The 27,921-nt window shown below is 37.5% G+C and overlaps 2 protein-coding genes across 5 annotated transcripts in view; one reads left to right on the forward strand and one right to left on the reverse strand.

The window, feature by feature from the left end:
- MMUT (methylmalonyl-CoA mutase) overlaps positions 1–9,048 on the reverse strand; it is a 28,059-nt gene extending 19,011 nt beyond the window's left edge. The window contains exons 1-3 of one of the 3 annotated variants that reach the window (XM_081247163.1): positions 8,895–9,048; positions 5,123–5,547; positions 3,332–3,699 (exon numbers count right to left, since the gene is read on the reverse strand). In XM_081247163.1, coding sequence (XP_081103289.1) covers positions 3,332–3,699; positions 5,123–5,507 — 753 coding nt within the window. In that variant the 5' untranslated portion in view covers positions 5,508–5,547; positions 8,895–9,048. Of the gene's footprint in view, positions 1–3,331; positions 3,700–5,055; positions 5,548–8,870 lie in introns of those variants that run through there. The other 2 variants (XM_081247164.1, XM_081247165.1) reach the window with 2 other exon arrangements.
- Positions 9,049–9,153: 105 nt separating this feature from the next.
- CENPQ (centromere protein Q) lies at positions 9,154–24,682 on the forward strand. 2 transcript variants are annotated; one of them, XM_081245473.1, is made up of 9 exons: positions 9,154–9,238; positions 13,695–13,837; positions 14,600–14,654; positions 15,715–15,835; positions 16,424–16,492; positions 17,019–17,148; positions 22,109–22,228; positions 22,383–22,457; positions 23,740–24,682. In XM_081245473.1, exons 2-9 carry the CDS (start codon positions 13,736–13,738, stop codon positions 23,869–23,871), a joined length of 804 nt encoding a protein of 267 aa, XP_081101599.1. In that variant the 5' UTR covers positions 9,154–9,238; positions 13,695–13,735; the 3' UTR covers positions 23,872–24,682. The 2 variants fall into 2 exon arrangements, with proteins under 2 accessions (XP_081101599.1, XP_081101598.1); XM_081245472.1 differs by having other exon boundaries at positions 9,161–9,238; positions 22,109–22,219.
- The last annotated feature ends 3,239 nt before the right edge of the window (positions 24,683–27,921 follow it).

Genomic DNA, 27,921 nt, shown 5'->3' on the forward strand with positions numbered 1-27,921 from the left:
GAACTGAATGATGACATCTTTAATTCCAAACTCATGACTTCGACCTCATAAGAAGTCCTAAGACCTCAAATCTTTGGAAGAATCTGCTGAAGATGTATAAATTTAATTATTATTAACTAGTTATTAATTATCTTATTTGAATGAACTCATTGAATATGAATAAGTACACAGTGGGTAAAAAAAGAAAATGGTTCAGTGCTAGTACTATATATCAAAACAGGAAAAAATGCATGGCTTAAAAATCAAAGATTTCAGTTTGATTTACTGTGACATTTAATGCTAAGGATAATTCAGACAGCTTCCTTCTACCACAACCACTAATCCACTATCCCCCTAAAATGTCACGTTAGGTGGGGTACATATCACACAGAACCTGCAGAACCAAAAAACTATTATCCTTCCAAGAATTAACCAAAGATAAAATAATAAAAACTAAATCAGACTCTCATTACAGTTGGTTCAGAACATGGACTCAAGTCAGAGTGCTCAAATTCTAGTCATGTCACTTAACTAGACAGAAACTGTAGGCAAGTTTCTCAACCTTGTTATCCCTTGGTTTCCTAAACTATAAAATAGAGATAAAAACTCTACCTTCCTCATGGAATTGTTGTAGGATTAAAAGAAACGATTCATCTAAACAACTTAGTACAGTATTATGTCAGTACACAGTAAGTATTCATAAAAAGTTAGCTGTTGCTAGTGTATGGTATGGATTATCTGTATTTTACATTTGTAAATATTTTATTTATAACTAACCAAGAGTTCTTGAAAAATGTTCATCACAAAAGCAATAAGGGGATTGAATTACATGGAATTGAGAGACTACTTGAATATATTTGGAGTTACAAATGAGAAGGAAACAAACATGTGCTTCTTTACTCAGAGGAGTTTAATAGTAGAATTTTTTTAAGAATAGTAGAAACGGGCTTCCCTGGTGGCGCAGTGGTTGGGAGTCCGCCTGCCGATGCAGGGGACGCGGGTTCGTGCCCCGGTCTGGGAGGATCCCGCATGCCGCGGAGCGGCTGGGCCCGTGAGCCATGGCTGCTGGGCCTGCGCGTCTGGAGCCTGTGCTTCGCAGCGGGAGAGGCCACAACAGTGAGAGGCCCACATACCGCAAAAAAAAAAAAAAAAAAGAATAGTAGAAACACTGGGAACATTGGAATATTATTCAGCCTTTAAAAGGAAGTAAATTCTGGGCTTCCCTGGTGGTGCAGTGGTTAAGAATCCGCCTGCCAATGCAGGGGACATGGGTTCAAGCCTTGGTCCGGGAAGATCCCACTTGCTGCGGAGCAACTAAGCCCGTGAGCCACAACTACCTCTAGAGCCCACAAGCCACAACTACTGAAGCCTGCGTGCCTAGAGCCCGTGTTCAGCAACAAGAGAAGCCACTGCAATGAGAAGCCCGCGCACCACAATGAAGAGTAGCCCCCGCTCACCGCAACCAGAGAAAGCCCGCGTACAGCAACGAAGACCCAACACAGCTAAAAATAAATAAATAAAATAAATAAATTTTAAAAAAAGGAAGTAAATTCTGAAACAGGCTATAATATGGATGAAACTTAAGGGCATTACACTAAGTGAAATAAGCCAGACACAAAAAGACAAATACTGTATGATTCCACTTATGAGGTACTTAGAGTAGTCATATTCATAGAAACACAAGGTAGAATGGTGGTTGCCAGAGGCTGAAGGAAGGGGAGAATGGAAAGTTATTATTTAATAGGTACAGAGTTTCACTTTTGCAAGATGTAAAGAATTCCGGAGATGGATGGTGGTGATGGTTGCACAACAACGTGAAGGTACTTAAAGCCACTGAACTGTATACTTGGAAATGATTAAGATGGTAATTTTTATGTCATGTGTATTTTGTCACAATTAAATATTTTTTAGAGGAACAACATAAAAGTTTAGTTACTTCAAATAACATACTTGATCCATATCTGAAACTGGCACTTTTATCACTTATATGAAAGATTATATAAAGCAATTTTGAACTTGTAGATGACATTAGTGTTTCACAAGGTTAAATGCCCAAGTACGTAACAGCAGACTGGTACTATCCACTCCAATAGCCATTCTCCACTCTCCTCTTGTACCTGAACCATACATTCAGTGCCAAAGTGTTCTACATTTCCAATCTTCCCTCTTTGTGTCAACTGAGATATAAGTGGAAGTTCACCTTTAATCAGAGGGGCTAGGTCCCTCTCCCCACACAAACACAGCCGGCCCACCTACTTCCTTAATCATGAGCTGGCACACAAACAATAGAGAAGCCAAATGAAAGGAGGCTGGAATCCTCACAACTGCAGTGTTTCCATACAACCAAGACCCTGAGTCTACCTTCCAACTTTTTTCAGTTGAAACAGAATTGACTCCTATTTAGTTAAAGCTACTGCTATTTGTGTATGTGTGTGTTTGTCATATACTGCTCAAATCAATCCTCCTGTGCATGTGTTCTTGAAATTGAAAAAGGTGATAGGCGTGTATTCTATACAATTCATGTGAGCAGATGGAATCTATGAAAAGCAATAAAATTGACAAGTATAAAGTTTATCAAATGAGGAGAGCAGGCAATGCTAGCAAGAGTTTGGAGATAACAGCAATTACAAGAGGTAAAGAGATTTAAAAAAAGCTTTGATGATGGAAGAGAGATGTGTCCTTTGCTATGAAATAATGGTCTAATTTTAAGGTAGGTAAGAAGAGAGCATTGCCAGCAAAAAGTAAAGTGGGAATGATGGGGGAAAATATAAATGAATTACTCAGAGGAAATGAAGAAGCTTTATGTTTCCCTGTAGAAGGATTGCTGCTAATATAGGAATACTATAAGAACCTTATTTTCCCACCAATCTTGGGAAAATGAACCTAGTTCAGGGGTGAAATATTAGGGACCTCATTGTGGTTGCAGATGTAAGTGTTATCTTCTGATCCAGTTTTTTGCAGAAATAAAGCTAATATTTTGATCCCCATCTGTCTGACACCAGTGTCTATTCACAACTGGATCTGAACTTTGGAGAGAAATAAAAGAAGTATAAATTATGAGCCCTCCCTGATTCTAACAAATATCAGAGAATAAAAATTTTAATAAAGAAAATACAGTAAATATCTACTGCCCAGATTCCCACAGGTAATGACAGACCATAAAACTAGTACATTAAAGACCAAAAAATAAAAACTAACAATACACACACATAAACACAAAACCCACACCCTGACTCGATATTACAACTATTACTCTGACTCAATTACCAAATTCAAATTAGGCTATGGCATTTTATAAAAATTCCTACATTCAAAGAACTACAGCAAAATCTATAATAACCACAAAGGATACCTTTGCTGTATATTGGAAGATGTCAGCAATAATTTTCATGGATGGTTCTGGAGGAAAAATGTAAGTATTTCTGACCATAAACTCCTTTAGTATATCATTTTGGATTGTACCAGTAAGTTTCTCTTTAGGTACACCTTGTTCTTCCCCAGTTACTATAAAAGTTGCAAGAACTGGAATAACTGCTCCATTCATGGTCATGGAAACTGACATTTTTTCTAAAGGAATTCCATTGAAAAGAATTTTGGTATCTTCCACAGTGTCAATAGCAACTCCAGCCATTCCAACGTCACCACGAACTCGAGGGTTGTCTGAATCATAGCCACGATGAGTTGCCAGATCAAAAGCAACTGATAATCCCTGCTGACCGGCTAAATATATAAAGAAAAATAATGTAGGATTAGAGTCTGGCATCAAAGTAAACTGATTTTCTTTAACACTACTTAGTGTTGATTCATCTCATCACATTATACTTTTATAATAAACCTTTTTTATGCTCAAAACAAACTTAAATACTCTCCTACTAAAAGTCTGCTGTTTCCCATGTGCTAAAATGTACAAAGTGAATTCCAGACTTCACTATAATAAAGGATAGATGGAACCAAACATGTCATATATCTCATGTCCATCTCAAGATTTTTTTATCTTAACGATTTTTTTTAAATTTTTAATTTATTTCTGGCTGTGTTGGGTCTTCGTTGCTGCCCGCGGGCTTTCTCTAGTTGCCGCGAGCAGGGGCTACTCTTTGTTGCGGTGCGCAGGCTTCTCATTGTGGTGGCTTCTCTTGTTGTGGAGCACAGGCTCTAGGCATATGGGCTTCACTAGTTGTGGCACGCAGGCTCAGCAGTTGTGGCTCGCGGGCTCTAGAGCGCAGGCTCACTAGTTGTGGTGCACGGGCCTAGTTGTGCTCCACGTGGTATGTGAGATCTTCCCAGACCAGGGCTCGAACCTGTGTCCCCTGCAATGGCAGGTGGATTCTTAACCACTGTGCTACCAGTGAAGCCCTATCTTAACAATTTTTTTTTTTTTTTTTTTTTTTTTTGCGGTACGCGGGCCTCTCACCGCTGTGGCCTCTCCCGTTGCGGAGCACAGGCTCTGGACGCGCAGGCCCAGCGGCCATGGCTCACGGGCCCAGCCGCTCCGCGGCATATGGGATCCTCCCGGACCGGGGCACGAACCCGTATCCCCTGCATCGGCAGGCGGATTCTCAACCACTGCGCCACCAGGGAGGCCCTTAACAATTTTTGATAGAAATATATTTAAGATTTATGAAAAGATATGGCTGTTTGTATATAGTTAACATAATTTAGTATTTGTATGCTCGCTTATTTATTTTTATTCTTGTCTTGACCATTCAAATATTATGGGAAATAGAATTACGAAAACCAGGCAAAAAAACTAAAATTTGTACATGATCATTTGTTTATTCCTTTCTTTGGTCATCACTTAAACCATTTTCCCCTCCAATTCCTATCCTGATGGTTTTAAGTAAAATCTTCTCAAAGGCAAAGCCAAGGTCTCTTTTCTTCATACAGCTTCACTTCACCTAATTCCTTTTACGCAATGTGCATGTAAGTATTGTTTACTCTCAAGAATTTAGCAATTTATTCTGGGTCATCTATCTTTTTGACCATGGAAGTTGAAAAACATTCATTTTTTTTCAGAGTATAGCCTTAACTACAATATTATAAAGTGACTATTACCTTGATAGAGATTAACCAGCCTACCTTCAAAAAAACCAAGATGAGGAAGTGTATGTTTGATCATAAATATTACGTCTCACTAAAATCTCACCCTTAATATTGTCCTTATAGAACTTATTGCTCTCTTCCACAGTACTAAAACCAGCATACTGGCGGATGGTCCAGGGCCTAAAGGTGTACATGGTGGGATACGGCCCACGTGTGAATGGCTTTACTCCTGGAAGTTCTTCAGGTAAGTCCTTGGTATCCCTGCTGGAATACAGAGGCTTTATGGAGATGCCCTCTGGGGTGTGCCATATTAGTTCTTCCGGGTTTTTGCCTTTCAGCTGCTTTTTAGCCAGGGCAGCCCATTCTGGGTGAAGGGGTTGTTGCTGATGCAGAAGTCGCTGCCATATAAGCCTGGAGCTTGATGACTCTTTCAGCTGCTTCAGGTGATAGGGTGAAAGCAAAAAAAGCTGACTCTTAGCCCTCAACATGATGGAGCATGGAAAACACCCAACAGGAACAAGAACTGACCTAGAAAAAGAAACACAGTGCATATGTATTTATAAGAGAGCAGCAAAATAGGAGCTTTTGGTGAAAAGGGAAAAGAGAAAGAAAGGGTATATTAGTATGATTTCATCTTTTCTCCTTTGCTGCTCCCTCCACCTGATATCTTATAACTCTGGTCCCTCTTTTCCACAATTGCTATCATTGTTCTAGTTCTAGTCCTCTTCCTCAAGAGACTCTTAGTTGGTTTTACTGACCAGTCTTACCACCTCTCATCCACTCCACACACTGACACCAATGAAAATATGATCATGTATCACACTTCTCGTAAAATTTTTCAAAGGCTCTGCATCACGTAGAGGATCGAGCATTGCCTCCTAACTAACTTTTTCATTCAAAAGGTTTTTATTTAACACCTACTTTATGACAGGCAGTGTTGGACGCTGAAGAAAAAAGTGGTGAACGAAACAGGTATTCAAGGGCCCCATGACCTGATCCCTGCTTATCTCTCAGAATCACCTCTGCCTTTGACCTCTACACATTTTTGTGTTCTAGAAATACTGGATTACCTACAGTTCCCTGCATACATCAAAGTTCCAGGACATGCTCTTGCTCTTCCATCGACCTAGATACTCTTCTTTGGCTAAGGCATCACCTCCAGTATGCGCAGCTTTCTATGTGACAGGCACTCCTTAAGGACTTTATGTAGAGCAGCAATTTTAATCCTCGTAACACCACCAAGAAATAGGTACTAATATTATCCCCATTTTACAAATGAGGAAACTGAGGCACAGAAGAGCATTTAAACCTAGGAAGCATTTAACTAATATACTCACAGCCTGTCCCTGAAACTACAAGCTCAGCTAAATGGCCTCTTCAGTAATCCATACCACAGAGCTCTGTTTCCCTCTTTATACATCTATCATCTCCCACACTACAATATATTAGAACGTTTTTTTAATGTTCATATAAAATATTTCTTTATATAAGATATGTTTTATGTTTATACAAAACACACGTATATAAAATTTCACACACTATATATATTCTCCTCTATTCTATAAACTGATCCAACATCAGAGCTGTATATTCCTCATAATTAGCAGAGTCTTTTTCATCATTTTAGGTAACTAAGTCCGATTTCATCATTTTACAGATGTAGAAATTAAAGTCCAGAGAAATACAGAAATAAAGTGGCTTGATCAAAATTCCACACAGAAAAGCAGTAACTGTTCACCTGAGTTACTAAATCCTTGTCAGAGTCATATAGTCTCAATATGTAGAGCCTAGTATTTTAAAAGATTTTGAGTTGCAAATTTTATCAATATATTCATCATGCCATGTAGTAGATAAGGCAACAGCAAAGTGAGCCTAAAATTCTATTTTCCATACTATTTCTTACCTATCAATTTAGTGGAGCTTAAAAGAAAATAAGAATACCCAACATTTGTTAGGGAGTTGTGAAACAAAAGACAATCCACTGGTGGGAGTATTAACTGATTTAACTATTTCCAAAAGCAAACTGGCAATATGCACAAAAGGTCTCTGAAATGATAATGCCATTCCACTGAGGGCCATCAGTCCTGGGAAAGTTACTAGATAAAATACATGTTCCCTATAGTTTTACTTGTAGTAAAGAAAACTTAGAAACATCTAACAATGCAGAAATAAGTGAATTACAGTATATACAAATTATAGAATTTTATATAGCTATTAAAATATGTTTAGGACTTCAGCAAAACTAATCTTTGATGTCAGAAGTCAGAAGAGTGGTTATGTATGGTGACTAGGAGAGAAAGGGAGCAAGAAAGGAGCTTTGGGGTGATGGTCTTGATCTGAATTCCTATTACACAGATGTGTTCAATTTGTGGAAATGCCTCAAATTTTACAATTATGATGTGTGCACTTATCTGTAAGTTATTATACATAAGTTAAAATTTAAAATATGTTATGCACGGTTTCTTAAAAAAGGAGATAGGCTCAAAAAGTATTAAGTGAAAGATAAAAAACTGTAAATGCAATGTGTTCAACTAGTTAAAAAAGTAAATAGAACAAAGTCGAAACAGAAATACAACAAAAACAATTCCTATTTTTTTTTTAACTATAATGATTTTTATTCTATTAAATCCATGGGGTCCTTGTCATCCAAGTTCTTGTGAGCCATAAGCTATAGGTACCAGCTTAAAAGGTGGGTGAGAAAAATAATTAATTTATAACTGAACTATTAGGGTAGTAATGATATAAAAAGTAATCTGAAAACTGCCTGAGACTAGATTGCAGACAGATAATATCAAACTCATTTCACACAAAATACAGGTAGGGCTTTTCTAAACCTGGATAAATGATAGGAAAGAGCCTTATATTATATAAGTGACTTCCTAAAATTGCATGGCAAATTGGTAACGGTTGGAAATAGACATCACTTTTAGATAAGAACACAACTTCTGCTGATGGCAACAGGATTTCTGCATTCTCCTCATATCCATCAAGAGAGGCTTCAGCATCCAAAGAAGCAACATGCAAAGCAAATATAATAAGTCACTGATGGTTAGAATGTATTAAGAGCAACGATGAAGCACACCCTCAAAAAATATGGGTAAAACACCTACATACAGCTCTGAATCAAATAACTTTCAAGTTTGTTTACATGTGGTTCCGCACTAATACTTCAAGAAAAGCTAGCTTGGAGAGGACAACATATAGCATGCCAATTAAATGTACTATTAGCATAAATAAATCATTTACCATAAGAAAATATTGGGAGAATATCTTCAAATGATTTTAAATGTGACACACATACACAAACAGATTATTCAGAGTTTCGAGCTTATGAAGGATTGCTCTTTCAAGATAAAAATGAGAACAAGTTAGTAATTTACACTTTCATGTCAACTTTAGACCTGTCTTTCCCCCTCTCACCCTTACCTTCATCTGTACACAGAAAGACACTTCCACTCCCGCCACCTCTTACAAAAAACCCTCACAATCACCGCGGCCTAGACGGAAGGCAGCTGTGAAGCCAGCACATCCCTCTGAAATCTACAATCGCCCTCGGCCTAGAGAAACTTCGGGGTGCCTGGGGGGCCAAGGAAGATGGCGACATGGCCTCTGGGACATTAAAGGCACCTTCTATCCTGCAATACCTCCGGACTCCCCCTCGCTGAAAGAGAGCGGTCGGTGGAGAATCTAAACCTAAGAAGCAAGTAGAGGAGAGTGGGATCCCTTCCCAGTCGTAAAGTAAAGAAGGAGGAAGTTGGGAGGCTGGGAGGAGGGAAAGACAGAGGCTCAGAGGATAGGTATGGGGGGAGAGAGGAGTCTGAAGAATGGAGGGATTTGAAAGGCTGACGTGCCTCAAGGTGCACGGTCTTACTCACGGGTCGGCCTATCTCGGACCGCGGTTGCGGGAGAGGACGGCTGGACCTCAGCGCCCCCAGCCCTACAAGTAAAAGGTCCCCAAAGCTGGGCCTGCTACCAAGCAAACGCAAAGGCCAGCGGGACGGGACGGGGGCGTTGGCCGACACCACCCTCTTTCCAGCCAATCTCATTGCACTCTCGCGGGAGCGCTCCCGATGACGTTGGGGGCGTGGCTAGATTCCCGCCTTTCTCCACAAGCGTTTCCGGTTTCTACGGGTTCACTTCCGGGTCTCCGCGGCTTTGGAAGGTTTGGGCGCGAATTCCTCTGAGCGCCGCACCTGGAAGGATTCAAGAGGCGTCTTTGGTGAGTAGTGAAAGCGCTTTCCCTGACGGTGGCTCCAGTTTGGGGATGAGTTTTGTGTCCGGCGCGTTGGTGGCAAACTCCGCGACTCGTGTTTGAGGAGCTTGAGGTGGTTTTCAAAGAGCAGGGAGATCCGTACAGGTGTGCCCTTCGGAGCCAACGATTGAAAAAGTGGTATTTGATTCGCAAGGAGGGAGTGAAGCCATTCATGGTTCCTCCCTCCTTTCCCCGAATCATCGTAATCCTTGTTCTCCCTCCTTAACCTCTCCCGCAGTCAGTAGTGGGGCGAAGTGCAGCCTTAGTATGAGTGCCTTTGAGCCTTAAGGAAGCTGCGTCGGCAGCGTCGCTACCCCGAGGCCTCATTTGTCAAGGGGTAAACATTGCGTATTTGCAGTTTTGCCAGACGTCGTGCTCACCTTTTGTGCCCATACAGAGGTTTAGCTTGGTGGCTTCCACGAGTTTCAGCACGCTGGCAAAGAAAACAAGACAACCTAGAGTACTTCCCTGTTTCCTACAGTGTAAATACATTCTTTACTGCAGTATATAGTCTGGCTGCAAACTACAGTTCCAGTCTTTTTTTCTGTCCATTGCTCCCGTACACGTCAAAGCCTCTCTGAATTTTTTCTGTCCCTGAACAGACCGGTTTCTTTTTTTTTTTTTCCTTTTGACCAGTTTCTTTTGAAGTGTCCTGCCAACGGGCTTTTTTTCTCTCAAATGCTTTACTCCCCTTCTGGCTAAATATTTCAAAATGTAATTCAAATATTACTTTTTTCTCTGAATTCTGTATGTCCCCCCCAATACCCACACCAGTTTGAGATATTCACTCATTTGTCTCGTAACATTTGTCGCGTTGTGTATAATTGAATATACATAGGAATTGTTTTCATATGTCTCTAGCTACTACCACTAGCCTGTGGTTTCCTGTGGATCCAAAACAGGCCAAAGTTTACTCTTCCTTTTTGTATATTGCTACAACTAGCCCAATAGTAACAGTATATTTTATTTATTGAGTTCTTACTATGTCCCAAGTTCTAGACACTTTATGTGTTCTGTACAAAATTTTAGCTTTACAAAAGCCTTTGATGTTGATACTTTTAGCCGTGGGGAAAGTGAGCAAATTTAGTTCCCCAAGCCTGGGATTGGGATCCCCAACCCCAGATTGGGGATTGGGATCCCCAGAGCTGGGATTTGGAACCTGGGCAATTTGTCCTCATCCCTGGCTGGCTCTTGGCAGTGGTTCTCAACCTCGGGCAGTTTTGCACCAGCGGATATTTGATAACGTATGGAGACAATTTTGGTTGTCACAACTTGGAGGAGTGGGAGGGGCTCCTGGCCTCTAGTGGGTAGAGATCAAGAATGTAGCTAAACATCCCACAGTGCCCAGGGCAGCCCCCATAACAAAGAACTATCCCATGCAAAATGTTAATAGTGCTGAGGTGGAGGAACTTTCTGCACTATGGCTAATTACCTCAGGTAGGTATCAATGAAAATAGAGCTTTTCAGACTGTCTGTGGTAAAGGACCAATTTTAGGTGTTTTTTTTTTTTTAATTTTTAATCAGTCACAACTGATACTTTTGTAAAACACAATTTTAAAACTGAATACTAGCCAAACCCATGGAATGTACAACACCAAGAATGAGCCCCAATGTAAACCATAGACTTTGGGTGATAGGATGTGTCAGTGTCAGTTCATGGACTGTGGCAAATGCACTGCTCTGGTATGGGATGTTGATAGTAGGGAAGGGGGGGTATGCTCGAATTTTGTACTTTCTGCTGAATTTTTCTGTAAACGTAAAACTTCTCTTAAAAAGAAAGTCTTTTTTAATGAATTATTAGAAAAATTTAACAAAAAGAAAAAAAAAAGCCAGTTCTTTTTTGGCCAGATCTAACGTACATAAAATTGTTGTCAAATTGCCATAAAAGTTTCTAAATGGGGCTTCCCTGGTGGCACAGTGGTTGAGAGTCCGCCTGCCGATGCAGGGGACATGGGTTCGTGCCCCGGTCCGGGAAGATCCCACATGCCACGGAGCGGCTGGGCCCGTTGAGCCATGGCCGCTGAGCCTGCGCGTCCGGAGCCTGTGCTCCACAACGGGAGAGGCCACAGCAGTGAGAGGCCCGCGTACCAAAAAAAAAAAAAAAAAAAAAAGTTTCTAAATGAATACTTTTAATGTCTATACTTTAAAAGACTGTAACAAACAGTTTGTAAATCAAATTTGGAGTAGCACTGAATTACATGTTCCTGAATAAAGAATATCAAGAAAAACAATGAACAAAACCAAACTATAAATAAGTGCCAAATGAAAGAGAGTGTAAGAGCCCACAGACTTTTAGAGAGCGTTGAGGTGGAGTAGTTAGGAAGGCGTTCAGGTGCAGGTGGCTCATGATCGGAGAGGAGGTTGGGCACAGACAGGAGAGAGCAGCTCTGGTGGAGTATGCGCACTACTCACAGTGTGTTCCGGAAATCCAGTCTATCTGGAGAGGGAGATGCAGTTGAGGAGTAGTGGGAGAGAAGTATGGAAAGCTTGGCATGTCTAGATTGTTAAGGACTATAAATGTCATGGTAAAGAGTTTGGATGTTATAAGGTAGGTATTACGGAAGGATTTTTCTTTTTTAATTAAAAAAAATTACCTATCTTGTTCCAAAGTTTGTGATTGGAAACAACTTGGTAGGGTTGACTTATAACTTTTCCACGCAGTGTCAGCTGTCAGGTACATGCGCGAGGCTGGCAATCGTTGGTGTTAGCTATTGGTTGGGAGTTCATCTGGGGCTTTTGCCTGGGTCTTTAGTTCCTCTCTGTGTTGGCCTTCCTCATAGAGTGCTAGCTGGGTTTCAAGAGCAAATATTCCAAGCAAGGGGAAGTTGCAGCTGCTAGCCTCTTCATATTTGGGCCAGGAAACTGGTACAGAATCATTTCCACCATATTCTACTGCTCAAACCGCTGCACAGTCTGTAATATTTAAGACAAGGGGACATATACTTCACCTCTCAATAACAAGAGTGAGAAGGAATTTGCACCATTTTTAGTCTCCTAAATGGAATGAGGACTAAATCTCAGCCTTCAATTGTTCTCTCACCTGGATGCTCTTCTTCAGTGAAAAACTGTACTGTACATGGCAGTCCTTCCAGGAGAGGTCCACGAGCAAAACTCTCATATGGATTGGTTTTTAAGTACGGGAAGTATATGGCATGGATGTCAAGTTGAGAGAATTTGACATTTTAGGAATGCAGCAGAGGAGACTGGGTGTAGAATAAGGTGCCACATTGTTCAAAAGCAGGGTAAAGTGTATTTCAGCTTCCACTGCTTTTTGTAACTGATCTGACATGTAGTCTCCAAGTATGGTTTGTGATCTTTCGGTTAATTCTTTCTTTCCCACTATTTTTTTGTCTTATGGGAAAAAGAAAAGCTTGAACTTTCCTTTTAAAATTTGAGAGAATAGATTTATCCAGAGTACGCACTTTATTGTCTGTCTCTAAATCTGCGTGTATATTTAAATTGTAGTAATATGATAAACTCTGAATTTTTAGAAAAGGAATGGTGACTGGTTTATCTATTTATCTAACTATATATGTCTAGAAAAATATGTATATGTAATGTACACACCACGCATACTTGTGTGTGTGAGTGTGTATGTGGGTTTGTGTTCACGTGTACTGTACCAAACGTGTACGTAATTTCTTAGCTATCTGCTCTTTATGATCTAGTGCAGGAATATATATTTTATCCCTCTGTTTCTTTTAGCAGAAATGAGTTTGGTGATAAAGAACTATTAAATGGGGAAAAGGAATTATTCTAAATTTTGTCATTGACATTCTCATCCCCACTCCGGTGCCTGTTTTGTAATGTGTGAGAAGACAGAGTAATCAGTATACTTCTGTGCTTTTGTTAAAATGCACATAACCCAGTAAAAGTTAAAGCTTAACTTTTTAATTCTTAATTCCTTATGAGTGAATTTACCACATGAATTTCTACAACGTAGATTCATGGTATAATCCTAAAAATGATCGTCTCCCATCTTTGACGTTAAGTTGAATGATAAATCCATTAAGCCTAAAATAAGAAGGCCTGAATGTTATTCTTTGAGTTGACATTATCTGTGACCAGAGTAAAACAATTTAGCACTATATATTTCCATTTTCTTGGATTTAAATATAGAGATAACGTTATTGTATGGGGGAGTATAAAGTAAGAGGTGTAAAAGTGTTTTTATATAAGATTTTTTATTGCTATACAAATGGAAGAAATTTTTAGGAATGAAATTGAATTAGGTATCTTTACTCTAATGAGAACCAATGTTATTTGTTTTAAAATATATTTAAATGTTTTAAAAACACACAATACTATCCCCAAACTTTCTTTATGATTTTTTTTAAAGGCAAATTTGGAATATTTATAGGTAGTCTTTTTAACAAAATGTTTTAAATAAAACAAGTCTTTAGTGTTCTTTTCATCTTTACAGACATTTTGAAGCACTGTTGTAGTTGTTCTGTTTACATCAAGATGTCTAGCAAAGCAAATCCTTCTAAGAAAAGGTCTCAACATTTAAAAAGAAATCCAAAAAGAAAAATTGATAATGAAGAAGCGGAGTTATCAGAGAAAGAGGTAATGAAATACCAAGTTTATCATTCAGGACTCTGATTAGAAATATCATTTGTTTTATGTAAAGGAGTATGTGAAGACTAAAGGTCAGCTTTACTACAAATTATAGTAATTCATATTCCACATATATTGTTATATGGGAGCTGTTGCAACATGGGTTGTAAAAGTTCTCACATAAAAATTGTTTACCTCAATTTCTAAAGATATTGATCAGAGAATTCTTTAGGGAAGAAGTGCAATGGGGCATTGCTAAGGTGTTTAAATAGGAAGACTGGGAATGTAGTATACAGATTCTATGGCATTCATATGTTAAAAGACAAGAGAATCTTGTCAGTTGGTGGAGGAGATTTTTATTAACATAGAGAAAAATTAGTTTGGGAGGAATTAGCTTCTTCCTACCATAAAAGAAATAATCAACATTTTTTCTTTATTTACCCTGTATTAGACAATGCCTATATTTGTTTTTCAGGAAAAGTATATAACACTGTTTCACAGGCAAGATGAGTATGATTTCTTTAAAACATCTTTGACACCATATGCAGTTCTATTATACTTTATCACCATTGTTCAGGAGTTGCTTTAGTATATCCTCTGCTTGTGATAAATACACATCCTTTTTCTGTAGAAGTAGCAATATACTTTTTTTCTGTCTTGCCAGAAGGTATATGAATTCTCTCCAACATACATGACGAATCTATTGCAATAGCAGTATCTTTTCATCTAACGTTTAATTCTTTATGCATGCACATGTGTTTTTCCCTCTAGGTTAGAAACACAGCGAAAAAAAATAAAAGTCGTCCAAAACATCTGTCTTCTGAAGGTATTCCTGTTCTATGTCTTGTTTAACCTATCTTTCCCAAGCTATCTATATTTATGAAAAAATTCTCAGCATCTTGTTTATGAGTTCTGCATAAGCAAAAGACAGTAATAAACAGTTACATTCTTATTTTTGCAAGAATAAGTAGTACTGGTTGGTCAGTTCTTTTGGTCAACTGAAATTTTACTTACCACCTGTAGCAAAATACTGTGTAGGGCTCTAAGTTGAAAGGAGCAAGAGAAATTCAAAGTGTACCACAGTCTGAATTATTACTGATTTGTGATATACAGACATACCTACTGACTTCTCTTTGAGACAAATATGCTTCTGTTTTGCCACCACTATTTAGATTAGATTGGAACCACTAAGTTTGTCTGGAGTAAATTAGTTTGGAATAGTCATCTTTACTTAAACATCACTTTGGCATGGAAGAATTTTCTACCTCTCCTCACCCAAGACCAAGTTAGGTCCTCTGGTTTTATACTTCCATGGTGCACTGGACTTTTTCTTCTGTAATGCTTTGCATACTTGAAATGTAATTATTTAATGTCCCTTCTCTCCAAAACTAATCTTCATGTGAGCCAATAGTGTACCTCCTTTGTTTATTTCTTATAAGTAGAATAATATCAACAACCTAGTAGACACTGATTATCTGTTTGTGGTTTGGTTAATCTCCTTTGTTTCTGTTGCCATCCAACATTTGGCAGAAATCATTTTCTAGTCTTCTCAATGAAGTCCTTTAATTCAGATCATTTCTGAGAACCAGACTTTTATGTTGAATCCTAATAGTTGTAGCTTGGTTCTTTATTTAAGATTGTCTTGAGTTTGTATCCGTGATATCACTTAATAGTATTTTAGTTAACATAACAATAGTATATTCATATTCAACACCTGGCCTTTTATGGCTATGCAATAAAAAGGAAATTAAATAGTTTATACAGCTTCATAATATTGGTTCTGATAATTCCATTAGCTCTTTTAGATAAATTTATATTTGAATCACTTTTTAAGTAAAAACATACAAACTTCTAGAAAAAACAGTCTCTTCTTTCACCGGTGACAGGACAAGCAAAGCATACTAATCTAAAACAGGTAAAGATCGCAGCCCACAAGAGAAAAACCTGGCAACCTCTTTCGAAGAGTAGCAGAGAACATTTGCAAACTATGATGGAATCAGTAATAATGTGAGTATGAAATTTTTTTCCATTTCACTCTTCCTATTTCTGCTTATATGTTTCCTATAGACAGTATCCTTTTAAATGTTATTATCTACTTTATGGTGATAGGGTGTTTTTCTCTTTTGCAAGAAGATTCATTTAATGTCTTTTGATGGCCTTAGCATTCAGCAAAAATGTCTTTATTAATTTCAGAAACTTGGAATTTCATCAGTGGAATAAAATTGAAATCTTTGCTTGATCTGCTATCTACAACTTTTTCTGGTGAGGGATACCTTAGGAAGAAGTTAGCTCAAATTGATACTTTATGTGGCAGCTAACATGCTAAAAGGAATACAGAGACAGGATTCTGCCATCAAGGAGCTGAAATCTATCAGAAGAGTCAGACCTATAAATTAATTACAACAATATAATGTGATAAAAAGAACTTAGATTATTCCTCTGCTTTAAATGTATTTAACATAAAAGAAAAAGTGATTGATTCTGCCTGGCTAGTAAAAAGGGGTACTTGAAAGAAATCAGAGAGAAAAAGTAAACAGATTATACTAGTTATGTTTCAAACTAATATTTATTCAAACCCTATTTTTTCTCTTCTAGAGCAATTTTGAGTAACAGTGTTAGAGGAAATGAAAAAATTCAATATCATATGAACTTCCTAAAGAAAAGGTAATACAGTTATGCAATTAAAAAATGATTGAAATATAATTGAAAGGTTAAATGATGATTTGTCAGGGATTTGGGGGGGCGACTTATTGCTAAGATTAGCCACTGTTAATAAAAGAACATTACAGGGCTTCCCTGGTGGCGCAGTGGTTAAGAATCTGCCTGCCAATGCAGGGGACACGGGTTCAATCCCTGGTCCGGGAAGATCCCACATGCTGCAGAGCAACTAAGCCCGTGTGCCACAACTACTGAGCCTGCGCTCTAGAGCCCGCGTGCCTAGAGCCAGTGCTCCGCAACAAAAGAAGCCCCTGCTCACCACAACTAAAGAAAGCTGGCGTGCAGCAATGAAGACCCAATGCAGCCAAAAATAAATAAATAGAATAAATAAATTTATTTTTTTAAAAAAAAGAACATTACAGCCCTTGGGAATATGAGGGAAGAAAGAGGATGACAGTATTTCAAAACAAAAAAACAAAAATGGTACTAACGGTACTCAAAAATAAAGTTATGTTTTTATTCTATCCGTAAGATTGCTGCAACTGTGTGAAACCCTGAAAGTCCCTCCCAAAAAGCAGCAAGATTTAACTCATGTGTCAAGTCTACTGAAAATGGAAAGGGCACAGCACAGAGCTAATGAAGAGGGTCTGGCATTATTGCAGGTATGAAGTTTGAACAGGGAGTTCATCTTTAGAGGGGAAGGGGGAAAAGACCAAAAAGTTTTTTAAATTGTCATGATATTCTTCTAATAACAAATACTAGATCTTGGACCAGGTTTTTCATTAACTTTTTTTTTTAACAAACCAAAAACTTTGCCTGAACTTTGGGCCTCTAAAGTTAAGACTATTTCTAATGTATTTGTAATTAAGTAGCAGTATTATTTTGATCATCAGACTTTAAATATCAGATTATAGGAATTCATCACTAAATGCTGTAGCATTTCAAAACACATTATATTAGTTTTTCTGTCCTGTATATGCTACTTTATTGGCAAGAAGAACACAATCATCATCATTACTGTTGTTATAATCATTATAGATAACATGTAATGAGGGCCTCCTATGTTCTAATCACTGTTCTAAGCACTTTACAGTTATAGCCTTTAATGACTTAAAGAGACCTGTGCTATATTTCACATTTTACAAGTGTGAAAAAGAGACATATTGGCATTTCTAGCTGAACCTTAGACAGAGTGCTCACAGTTATGATGCAAACCTATTAGTCCGAATTCACGGCAAGTGATTCTTAATCATTATTCTGTAGAAGATAGTGGGAGATAATATTAGCTGTCATGATAAACTGCAGGCTTTTAATTAGTGGATACTTGAACAATTAAGAAAAGCAACCTTGGGGGCTTATTAAATAATTATTAAAACCAAAACAGATTGGACCATATATCCATTTGCCATTTTGAAGTAGTTTGTAGATATGGTCTTTGTTAGCAATTCAACTTTGTAAATCAATAAGTTTGTTAACCTTTGTTAGTAAATACAAGGTGGTGGTAGTTTAAGCAAGGAATGCATCCCTAATGATTTCTAATAACTCACCATTCACAAATAGGTCATTCCAGATTTTCCATATGATTGAGAATAACAATGGAAGGATTTATTTGTGAGCAACAGCTCTACATATACTGTAAATTTATAGAGTGGTATTTTTTAGTGGTTGCCTCACTTTCTTCATTGTATGAGATTGTATTTAACTTTCATCCCAATGTTACTACTTTGCAAGAGTATATTTTCATTACTGACACTAGCTCCCCCACTTAATGAACAGTTGGATAACATTAATATAGGTTATTTTTTAAATTTCAGCTTTGTCTGAGATATAATTGACAAAATTGTAAGATATCTAAAGTGTACATCATGGTTATTTAATATAACTATACATTGTGAAAGGATTCCCCCCATCTAGTTAATTTCCCTTGTCATCTCACTTTTTTTTTTTTTTTTGGTAAGACCATTTAAGTTCTACTCTCTTTCAATTATATACTACAGATTTCAATTATGTAATATCAGTTATAGTCACCATGTTTTACATTAGATCTGCAAACCTTATTCATTTTAGCTGCAAGTTTGTATCCTTTACCAATTTCTCCCTATTTCCCCCACGCCCCCCAGCACCTGGCAACCACTTTTGTACTCTCTGATTCTATGAGCTTGACTTTTTTTAAAGGTTATTTTAAAATGTTTTAAAGTGTAATAATGGTAAATGTTATTTTAACATTTAATATTTACATAAAGTACTAAATCAGAGAGAATAAATAGTCTTTAATCAGAGACAGTAAATGATAGTGTGATTTTTGTAACACTGGGTGGCATTTCTCTTTTACACCTAAAACTGGATCTCTGTGTGCCAAAAGCATAAATAGACTTAAATGGAAAAAACTGTTTTTCTATACTCGCAACACTTCTGACACCAAATTTATGGGGTTTTCATACCAAGCAGTTCTCCACTTCTCTGTGGAAACCAACTGGGTGTCCTACAATTTAATTCAGTTCTAACACTAACTACCTGGAGTTAGCACACACCCCACAGGTTAAGGGCTCAGTCCCACAGAACTGCCCCCACTTCAGGTGCCAGTGCAAGGCCAAGCCTCCTGTACTTCTGACCAACCAAGTACAAATCGGGGCTTCCCATGACCTCCTCCTCCGGTTTGATAATTTGCTAGAACAGCTCACAGAACTCAGGAAAGCACTTAATTTACTATTACAGGTTTATTATCAAGGATACAACTCAGGAACAGCCAGAGGGAAGAGATGCATAGGACAAGGTATATGGGAAGGGGCACGGAACTCCCATGCCTGTTCAAGCACCTCCATGTGTTCACCAACCTAGAAGCTGTCTGAATCCAGTAATTTAGAGTTTCTATGGAAGCCTCAGCATGTAGGCATATCTATTATTAACTAAGTCTCCAGGCCCTCTCCCCTTCTCAGAGATCAAGGATCCAGGCTGAAAGTTCCAACCCTCTGATCACAGGATTTTAGTTGCTCTGGCAACCAGCCTCCATTCCTCTATGAGTTATTCATTAGCATAAATTCAGGTATGGTTGAAAGGGGCTTATTATGAATCACAAAAAGTGCTCCTCCCACTTCAGTCATTCATAAAATGCCAAGGATTTGGAAGCTCTGTGCCAGGAATCAGGGATGAAAATCAAATGTATATTTCTTATAACATCACAACAGTCTAATGTTTGCTTGACAGTCAGTTACTCAGTTGAAGCACTGTTGGCATTTTGGGCATAAGAGTTCTTCATTGGCATAAGAGTCTTTGAACTAGGAGTTTGTAGGTTTTATCTGTGTCTATTAGTTTTCTCTAATGTGCCTTACTTAGAATGGTTTTTTCGCACTGCAGCCTAGATTTACTGCTGGTGATGACTTTCCAAAACCTGTATCAGTTACCAGTAAGAGAAGTTGTGTTCATGCAACAAGGACACATTCATTGAACTCTCACTGCTGGTGCTAGGGAAAGGCAGTGGTGAACAAAGTCTTTTAGAGGTACCGAGAAAATGGTATAGGACCTGCTGGGGCATAGTTTTTTTTTTTTTTTTTTAATTCATTTAATTAATTAATTAATTAATTTTTTACTTTTGGCTGTGTTGGGTCTTCGTTGTTGTGCGCCGGCTTTCTCTAGTTGCAGTGAGCGGGGGCTACTCTTTGTTGCAGTGCGCAGGCTTCTCATTGTGGTGGCTTCTTTTGTTGCCGAGTATGGACTCTACGTGTGCGGGCTTCAGTAGTTGTGGCATGTGGGCTCAGTAGTTGTGGCTCGCAGGCTCTAGAGCACAGGCTCATTAGTTGTGGCACACGGGCTTAGTTGCTCCGCAGCATGTGGGATCTTCCTGGACCAGGGATTGAACCCGTGTCCCCTGCATTGGCAGGCAGATTCTTAACCACTGCACCACCAGGGAAGCCCTGGGGCATAGTTTTTAATCTCTCTGGATCTCACAACCAGAGTTAACATAAGAAAATATTAGAAGAAGGACAAAAAGTAACATTTTTACAGACAACAAAAGCATGCCAAAAATATGTGTTCACAAAACAGATGAATGCTAACCTAATTTCCCAAGTGAGCCGAAAGAAATTTAGAAAAAGAATAGAAGGTATGCAAAAAGTCATAAATATTAGAAATACTAAAAAATGAAGTTATGGAACTCAGGAAAGAATTAGAGCTAAAAGAAAAAAAACTTTTAGTAATGCAGACTAAGTTAGAAGGAGCAATAAGCAAATGAACAGAACGAATAATACTTAAATGAAAGGTAAAGTAAGAAGAAAATTTTAAGACTCAAAAAGAATGACATTTTTTTAAGGTATTGAGAAAAAGTGACAAATATAAATGTTTGGCAAAAAAGACACAGCATGGATATGGTATGAATACCCAAAGAAGATAACCAAAGCAATGGAACAAAATTCATTTTTTAAATTATACTGAAAAATTTTAGTTCTTGTTACATTAACCCTTTCCTTCATTCAGTGCTATTATTCATTCCCTTCTGTAGTGTGTTGATGGTGGCCCACCAAAAGATATGTCTGAGTCCTAATGCCTGGAACCCAAGAATGTGACCTTATTTGGTCTAATAAGTGTAGCTCACAGACCCAAAGTCTTGTGTACTTGGGGATTAGCACACTATTCCTATAAGGGCCAGGTGATAAACATTTTACTCTTTTTGAGCCATGTATGGTCTTTGTTGCATAGTCTTGTTTTGTTTTTTAACCATCCTTTAGAAATGTAAAAACCATTCATAGCTCTTGGACTGATCAAAAACAGCCTATGGGCAGTTGCAGACCTCTGCAGGTACCCTTTTTAATGGTTACTAGAAGCCATAATATATTTGCTGAGGAAAATTACTATAGTTGACGGTAAAAATTCGGCTTCCAGTATTTGGAGAATGATGTAAATGTAAGTATCAACCATATCGCTCCACAGGATTTAAGAGTTATTATTTCTGTATGACTTCTGTGTGGCTTCTTTACTTGTTCCCTGATCCCCAGGGGCAGTGCTATCCTTGGCTGTTGCTAGGACTAGATTTGAAAGCAGTGCAGTACTTAATACCATTTAGAAACCTGGAAGCTGGCTAACTATGTGTGGCCTGCAATCCGTACACCCCTGATATCATTATACTCATTTCATTCATTTCTTATTTTCTCTTTGTTTTCCCCTGTAAGTTATATTTTCTTCTTAGGTGGGAAACTGCCACTCATTTTCTATTACTATCTCTGCCCTAATGTTCAGCATTTCTTTCTTTTGGCAAATGAAAATAGCACTCAGATGTTCCTAAGTTAAAGTTAGAGTTTCTCTGCTGTTACATACTGCTTAAGGAATGCTCCTATACCTACTACCATCAGTCCTTGGGCTCTGCTAGATTCACACAGGTCTTCCAGGATATCTCATGCCTGCAGTTTTGGTAAGTTTTTGAGGAAAGCTTCACATACATCTTTGTTCCATTGGTAAATCAATTTCTAGGGAGTCTGTTTTCTGAAAGAAAAATGAAAATTATCAGTTTCTTCCAGAAGTGTTTCAATATATAAGGTGTTTTTAAAATATGTATGTATATATTAATAGCTGTTTGGGTTTCATTTAATAGTATATTTAATTTAAAACATTAGCTTTCTCTCTCTGATGCAGGAAGAAACAGATAAAATAGTGGAGACCATAGAGTCAATGACTGGGGATATTCACAGCCTAAAGAACAAAGTTCATGTTCTGAGAAGTGAGGTAGAAGAAGAGGAAAGGAAGGTAAAACAGGTAATTGTTTAAAAACAAAGTATCGCTAGAATCTGGATATAATTTTTCATGATTAGATTCTACCCAGACAGCTTTTGAGTGTAATAAAAGAAGTCAGCCTTTTGAAATAATCTAGCTTTATGAAATAATCTGTAGCTTTCTTTTTCTACTTTAGATGTTTCAAATAGATAGTGAGGTACTCTCTCTTCCTGAACTTTCTCAGAAGAGTCTCAAAGCACCCATACTTCAGGTAAGTACCAATTTACCATATTAACTGCATCACCAGTTACAAATTGTATATATGTAAAAACATTATATGCTATTCCTTTTTTTTAAAACAAATGAAATCCATGATATAAACTGTAAGGCAAAATTATCTTTCTCATTTGACAGTATAATTTGAACATCTCATTCTTGTCAATAGCGGTATAGCATTCCATTGTATGGATGTGCCATAATGTAATAATTTGTGAAAATGATGGAAGTAAATAATTTTTGCTAGTACAGGTAATGCTAGGAACACACTTGCGCATATATCTTTACACATTTGTGCAATCATGGCTGTAAGATGGGTTTCTGGAAGCAAATCCTGACAGCTGCTTTTGTTTGTGCTTCTGATAATGGCGTGTGCAGCTTTTCCTAAGACGGTGCTGTGTCCACATTTGTGCAGTCATGGCTGTAGGACGGGTTTCTGGAAGCAGATCCTGACAGCTGCTTTTGTTTGTGCTTCTGATAATGGCGTGTGCAGCTTTTCCTAAGACGGTGCTGTGTCCACATTTGTGCAGTCCTGGCTGTAGGAGGGGCTTCTGAAAGCAAATCCTGACAGCTGCTTTTGTTTGTGCTTCTGATAATGGCGCGTGCAACTTTTCCTAAGACGGTACTGTGTCCCATTTGGGCGTACACAGCACACTGCTAACGTACCTTTGAAAAGGACCCCCATAGGTATTATAGTGTAAGTGTTTACAGTGGTAGAAAGCCTTTACATTTCCCCAGAAAGTAACAGAATTTTCCTGTCTCAAATCTACCTAGGGTGAGAGGAATGGGAATGGGCAGAGGGAAAACAATACCATAGATTTCAAAGCAGAATGGCAGTGAGTTGATGATCATTGAAGCTGAGTGAAGATGATATGAGGTTTATTATACCATTCTCTCTAAAGAACATACATATAACATTGTTCATAATGAAAGGTTGAAAACCAATTATATGGGTAAAGGTGGTCAAAAGGTACACACTTCCAGTTATTTATAAATAAGTCATGGGGACGTAATGGACAGAATGGTGACTAGAGTTCATACTGTATTGTATATTTGGAAGTTGCTAAGAGAGTAGATCTAAAAGTTCTCATCACAAGGAAGAAAAAGTTTGTAACCGTGTTTGGTGACGGATGTTAACTAGACTTACTGTGGTGATCATTTTGCAGTGTATACAAATGTCAAATCATTATGCTGTCTGCCTGAAGCTAATCTAATGTTAATATCAATTATGTATCAAAAAATAAAATTTAAAAAGTGAATTATTGTCATGCCCACAGAAAGAAATTTTGATGCTAATTCCAAACCAGAATGCTCTTCTGAAGGACTTAGATGTTCTCCATAATTCACCCCAGATGAAAAACATGTTAACTTTCATTGAAGAAGTCTATAAAAGACTGGATGCCTCTTAAAGAGTTTATTGTTTTGTTTTGTTTGTAGATTGTTCCATATGAATTTAATGTTTACGAATTTGTAAAAATGTTATTCTACGTGATATTGCTGGGGCTGAGGCTTCTTCAGGGTTCTCCTAATATGCACTTTAAAATTAACCTCTATAAATCTACCATTAACCTATACATCTAATGTAGGCCTTGAAAGCTGTTTTTATCTATTCCCTCATCCAGGAACTCACACTTATGTTGCTGTATTTCCAGTTATTTGCCTAAAACCGTAAAATGAGAACAGCCACAATCCGATGGTTTATAATGGCTGAGTAGAGTTCATTTATTGGTTAGTGCAGAGGAAATATGGTACTGTGACTGAACATATGTAAAGTGTTTATAGTGTCTAGCACATAAAAATGTAAGTGTTTGGTATCAATATTGTTTTTTAGCTGATGACTTGCATTTTCTGTTTGGTCACGTGGGACACTAGAAGTCCCCAAATGCCTTTGCTCTTTTACATAACTCCCTAGACTTTTTGTGGCATAATTAAGATTTGCCAGGTGTCTTTAACTTTAGAGGTAGCATGAACATTTTATTTCTTTGGTTAGGTTAGTGAATAGATGTTGAATATTTATTTTCTACTCTCATCAGAGCATACCTTTATTTCATAAAATTGTTAAAAACGAACCCAAGTTCATTTATTCCCTTAAAATAAACACCAAACCAAAAAAAAATCCCTTCTTTCTAAATCTTTTCTCATTGCAATAATAAGCATATACACGTGAAGAAATTATCACTTAAATATGTTAAAAATCATTTTTAACCAACCACAGTATATTGTCTGGTTTGCTTTTATCTGTTTATAAAATAAAATAACTAATTTAATTACTTTTCTGTCTAACCTAGAATGTTTTGTCAGTTAATTTAGAGGGTGCTATAATTTTGTTAATGCCCTCCCGGCTGAGACCACCAGGAAGACAGCTTCAGTTAAATAAGTTGGATTTAGTGCTCACTGCAGTGAGGGAGACCACACGTCATGGGGAGCCCTGGGCAGCTCAGCAAAAGGGTCAAAAAAAAGGTCTTAAGAAATAATGGTCAAAAAGGACATTAATGGATCTTAAGGGAAATAAAGTCTTCGAGAAAGGAAACCTGTAGTGCAGCATTTAAAGAGAACATTACAGTATATACTTTGGACTGTCTGCTACATGCCAGGCAAAGCAACTAAAGGAAAAAGATTTCACAAAATGTCTTAAAACCCTTGTGTTTTTAGAGTGGCAAGTAGAGCCCCAAATCACTTTTATCATTAACCATGACATTTATAATCGCTTTTGGTGGGGATGAAGGAGTTACATTAAGTCTGCTGTTTCTCTCAGAACGTCTGTTTAACAGATGATTGAAAGTCAACAGGAATTTCGACTTACCATGGTTGCTGAGGGGTAGTTCTCTACCACGCATAAACTGGTCATACTACCCTCTTGTAGCTTTGAAAAGTACATGATCTAATTTTGAGAGACGTACAGTATCTTCTGGCAGGTAGCAGGCAACATACACATATTTTCTTCAAAGGCTGAATTGTGGTATACTCTTTGTGAAGAATTTAAGAGTTAATTACAGACCCAAATAAAATTGAGATTCACCTGCACAAGATCCCAGTAACTCAGATGGTCATCTTATGTAGTATCCTCATCTGTCTAAATTCTCACATACACAGGCCATGCCAACTATCATACACCTTCTCTCTGGTGACTGATAAGTGCCCATGCCAGAAACTTTAAGTTCTAAAAGATAAATATTTTGGAATGGAGCCTATATGGTGTAAAAATGTAGCCTGTGATAAAGATAGAATATCAAATAAAATGTAGAGAAAATAAATTATTCAATAAATGGTCTTGAGAAAGCTAGTGAACCAACCGTACTGGGGATGGTGGTGGAGGGTGGTGGTAAATATTCCTACTTTATGACAGAATAGATTCAAAATAAATAAAATTAAGTAGAAAAATAGAAACTGAACAGAATTTATGAATAAATAACTGATGTCAGTGTAGATAAAGCCCGACAGACATACTTGTTTTGTAGTACTTCACTTTATTGCATTTCGTAGATGCTGTGTTTTTTACATATTGAAGGTTTGTGGCCACCCTGTTTTGAGCAAGTCTACTGATGCCATTTTTCTAACACCATTATTTTTTAATTAAGATATATACATTTTTTAAGATATAATACTGTTGTACACTTAGTAGACTACAGTACAATGTACACGAAACTTTCATATTCACTGTGAAGCCAAAAAATGGTTGCAAGATTTGCTTCATTGTGGTGGTCCGGAACTGAACCTGCAGTATCTCTGAGGTATGCCTGTATTATTCATATAAACAGACAAAACCATAAAGAAAAAAAATTAATAGATCATTACATAAAACTGAACTTTTTAAAATAAAAATTAAAAAACCAAGCCAAAGACACAGCACAGACTGAAAAATATCTATAGCATATATAAAACAAAAATAATATCTTTATCCATAAAGAGCTCTAAAATACCAGTAAAAAATAGATTAAATACCAGTAGGAAAATGGGCAGTTCTCAGAAGAAAATACATAAATGGCCAGTAAGTACTTGAAAGATTTTCAACCTTAAAATATCATGTAAATGCAAATTAAAACAGCAAAACTTTTTCACCTATCAGATTGGAAAAGATTGAAAAAGGCTGAATGGGAAAGTTGCTGAACATACAGGAAAATGGGTCCCCAATAATGCTGCTGAAGGAAGGAGGGAAAATGGTGTAATTTGTGGGGGGGAAGGCAGCCTGTACAGATGTTACAGAAATACAATTTACTGTCAGTCATTTAAAATCATTATTTTATATGGGTTCTACCATTCTCCAACTTTCAGTTGGGCGTATGTTTAACAAACAGGTTTTGCTTAAATATGAGACACCTGCCCAGCAACCTAAAATTAAGGGATTTACTTTCTTTGATTTGGACAGAATTTCTTGGCATTCTCTATTTACCAGAAATAAATGCAGGTGCACCTGTCAACATTAATATTTGAATCATTTAGGTTGGCTTAGTTTCCAAACAGAAGTATCCTAAATCCTCTCAGGTTTCATTCATTGTCAAGAAATATTCAGCTTTAAGGAAGAGAGAGGAAAGAAGGAAAGCAAAAGCAGAGAGAAATTCAGATTTCCCATTTGTGCTTTATTGTGTCCTAAGTGACTGATACATTTTTCTGTTCTAACTAGTTTTCTTGTTAAAGAGTTGCTACCCTTGAATGTATTTCTCACCACTTAACCACCACACAACCACTTTCTCTTGCCTTAGGTGTTTGTCTCCTCATTAAAGTGACAGCTGTTTGTAGCAACCATATCCAAAGACTGGTTATACTTGTTAAAATTGGACAAAGAGGAAGATGAAAGAGGGACGTTTTCCAAATACAATAAAACTACCGTAGAGTACTTTTTTTACATGGACTTTTTTCCTTTTTTAACTAACAGAAACAAATGTGCCTTAGCCACTTTTACCCATTTCCACCTCCAAGGAGGTCCTTAAAATTAAGGTAAGTTTTCAAATGGAATGACAGTGCTGTATAACAAAAATAACAATGGTTAAAATGGCTGATATTTATTGATATGTGCTATATGCCAGGCACTATTCTAAGCCCATTACATGTATCCATGCATTTATACCAATGTTTAATCCTAATAACAACCCTATGGGGATTAAACTTCATAGCAATCACTGTTGTTCCCATCCTGCATAATCAGAGACAAAGGAAGCTAAGTAACTTTGTTTTAAGATCACTCAAATAGTAAGTGGTGATAGAGCTAGGAAGTAAAAAAGAGCAGGCTCTTTGTCCTTTAGAGTTTAAGAGTTTCCCACAGTCTGTTTACTGTCCTATCCCTGAGATGTTGTTTTAAATTTTCCTCGATCCCCAGTCAGGCTTTTTAAAATCAGATTTATTTCTGCATAGGAAGTTAAACAGTTTGTCTGTTTTTTTTTTAATTAATTTATTTTATTTTTATTTATTTTTGGCTCCGTTGGGTCTTTGTTGCTGCATGCGGGCTTTCTCTAGTTGCGGCG

Source organism: Mesoplodon bidens, assembly GCF_964165515.1.
Source record: "Mesoplodon bidens genome assembly, chromosome: 10".
NCBI lineage: Eukaryota > Metazoa > Chordata > Mammalia > Artiodactyla > Ziphiidae > Mesoplodon > Mesoplodon bidens.

Coding starts and splice junctions, on each gene's coding strand:
- CENPQ (XM_081245473.1), top strand. CDS start 13,736: ATGTCTAGCAAAGCAAATCCTTCTAAGAAAAGGTCTCAACATTTAAAA. Junction 14,655..15,714: donor AAAACATCTGTCTTCTGAAG/GTATTCCTGTTC, acceptor CACCGGTGACAG/GACAAGCAAAGCATACTAAT. Junction 16,493..17,018: donor ATGAACTTCCTAAAGAAAAG/GTAATACAGTTA, acceptor TCTATCCGTAAG/ATTGCTGCAACTGTGTGAAA.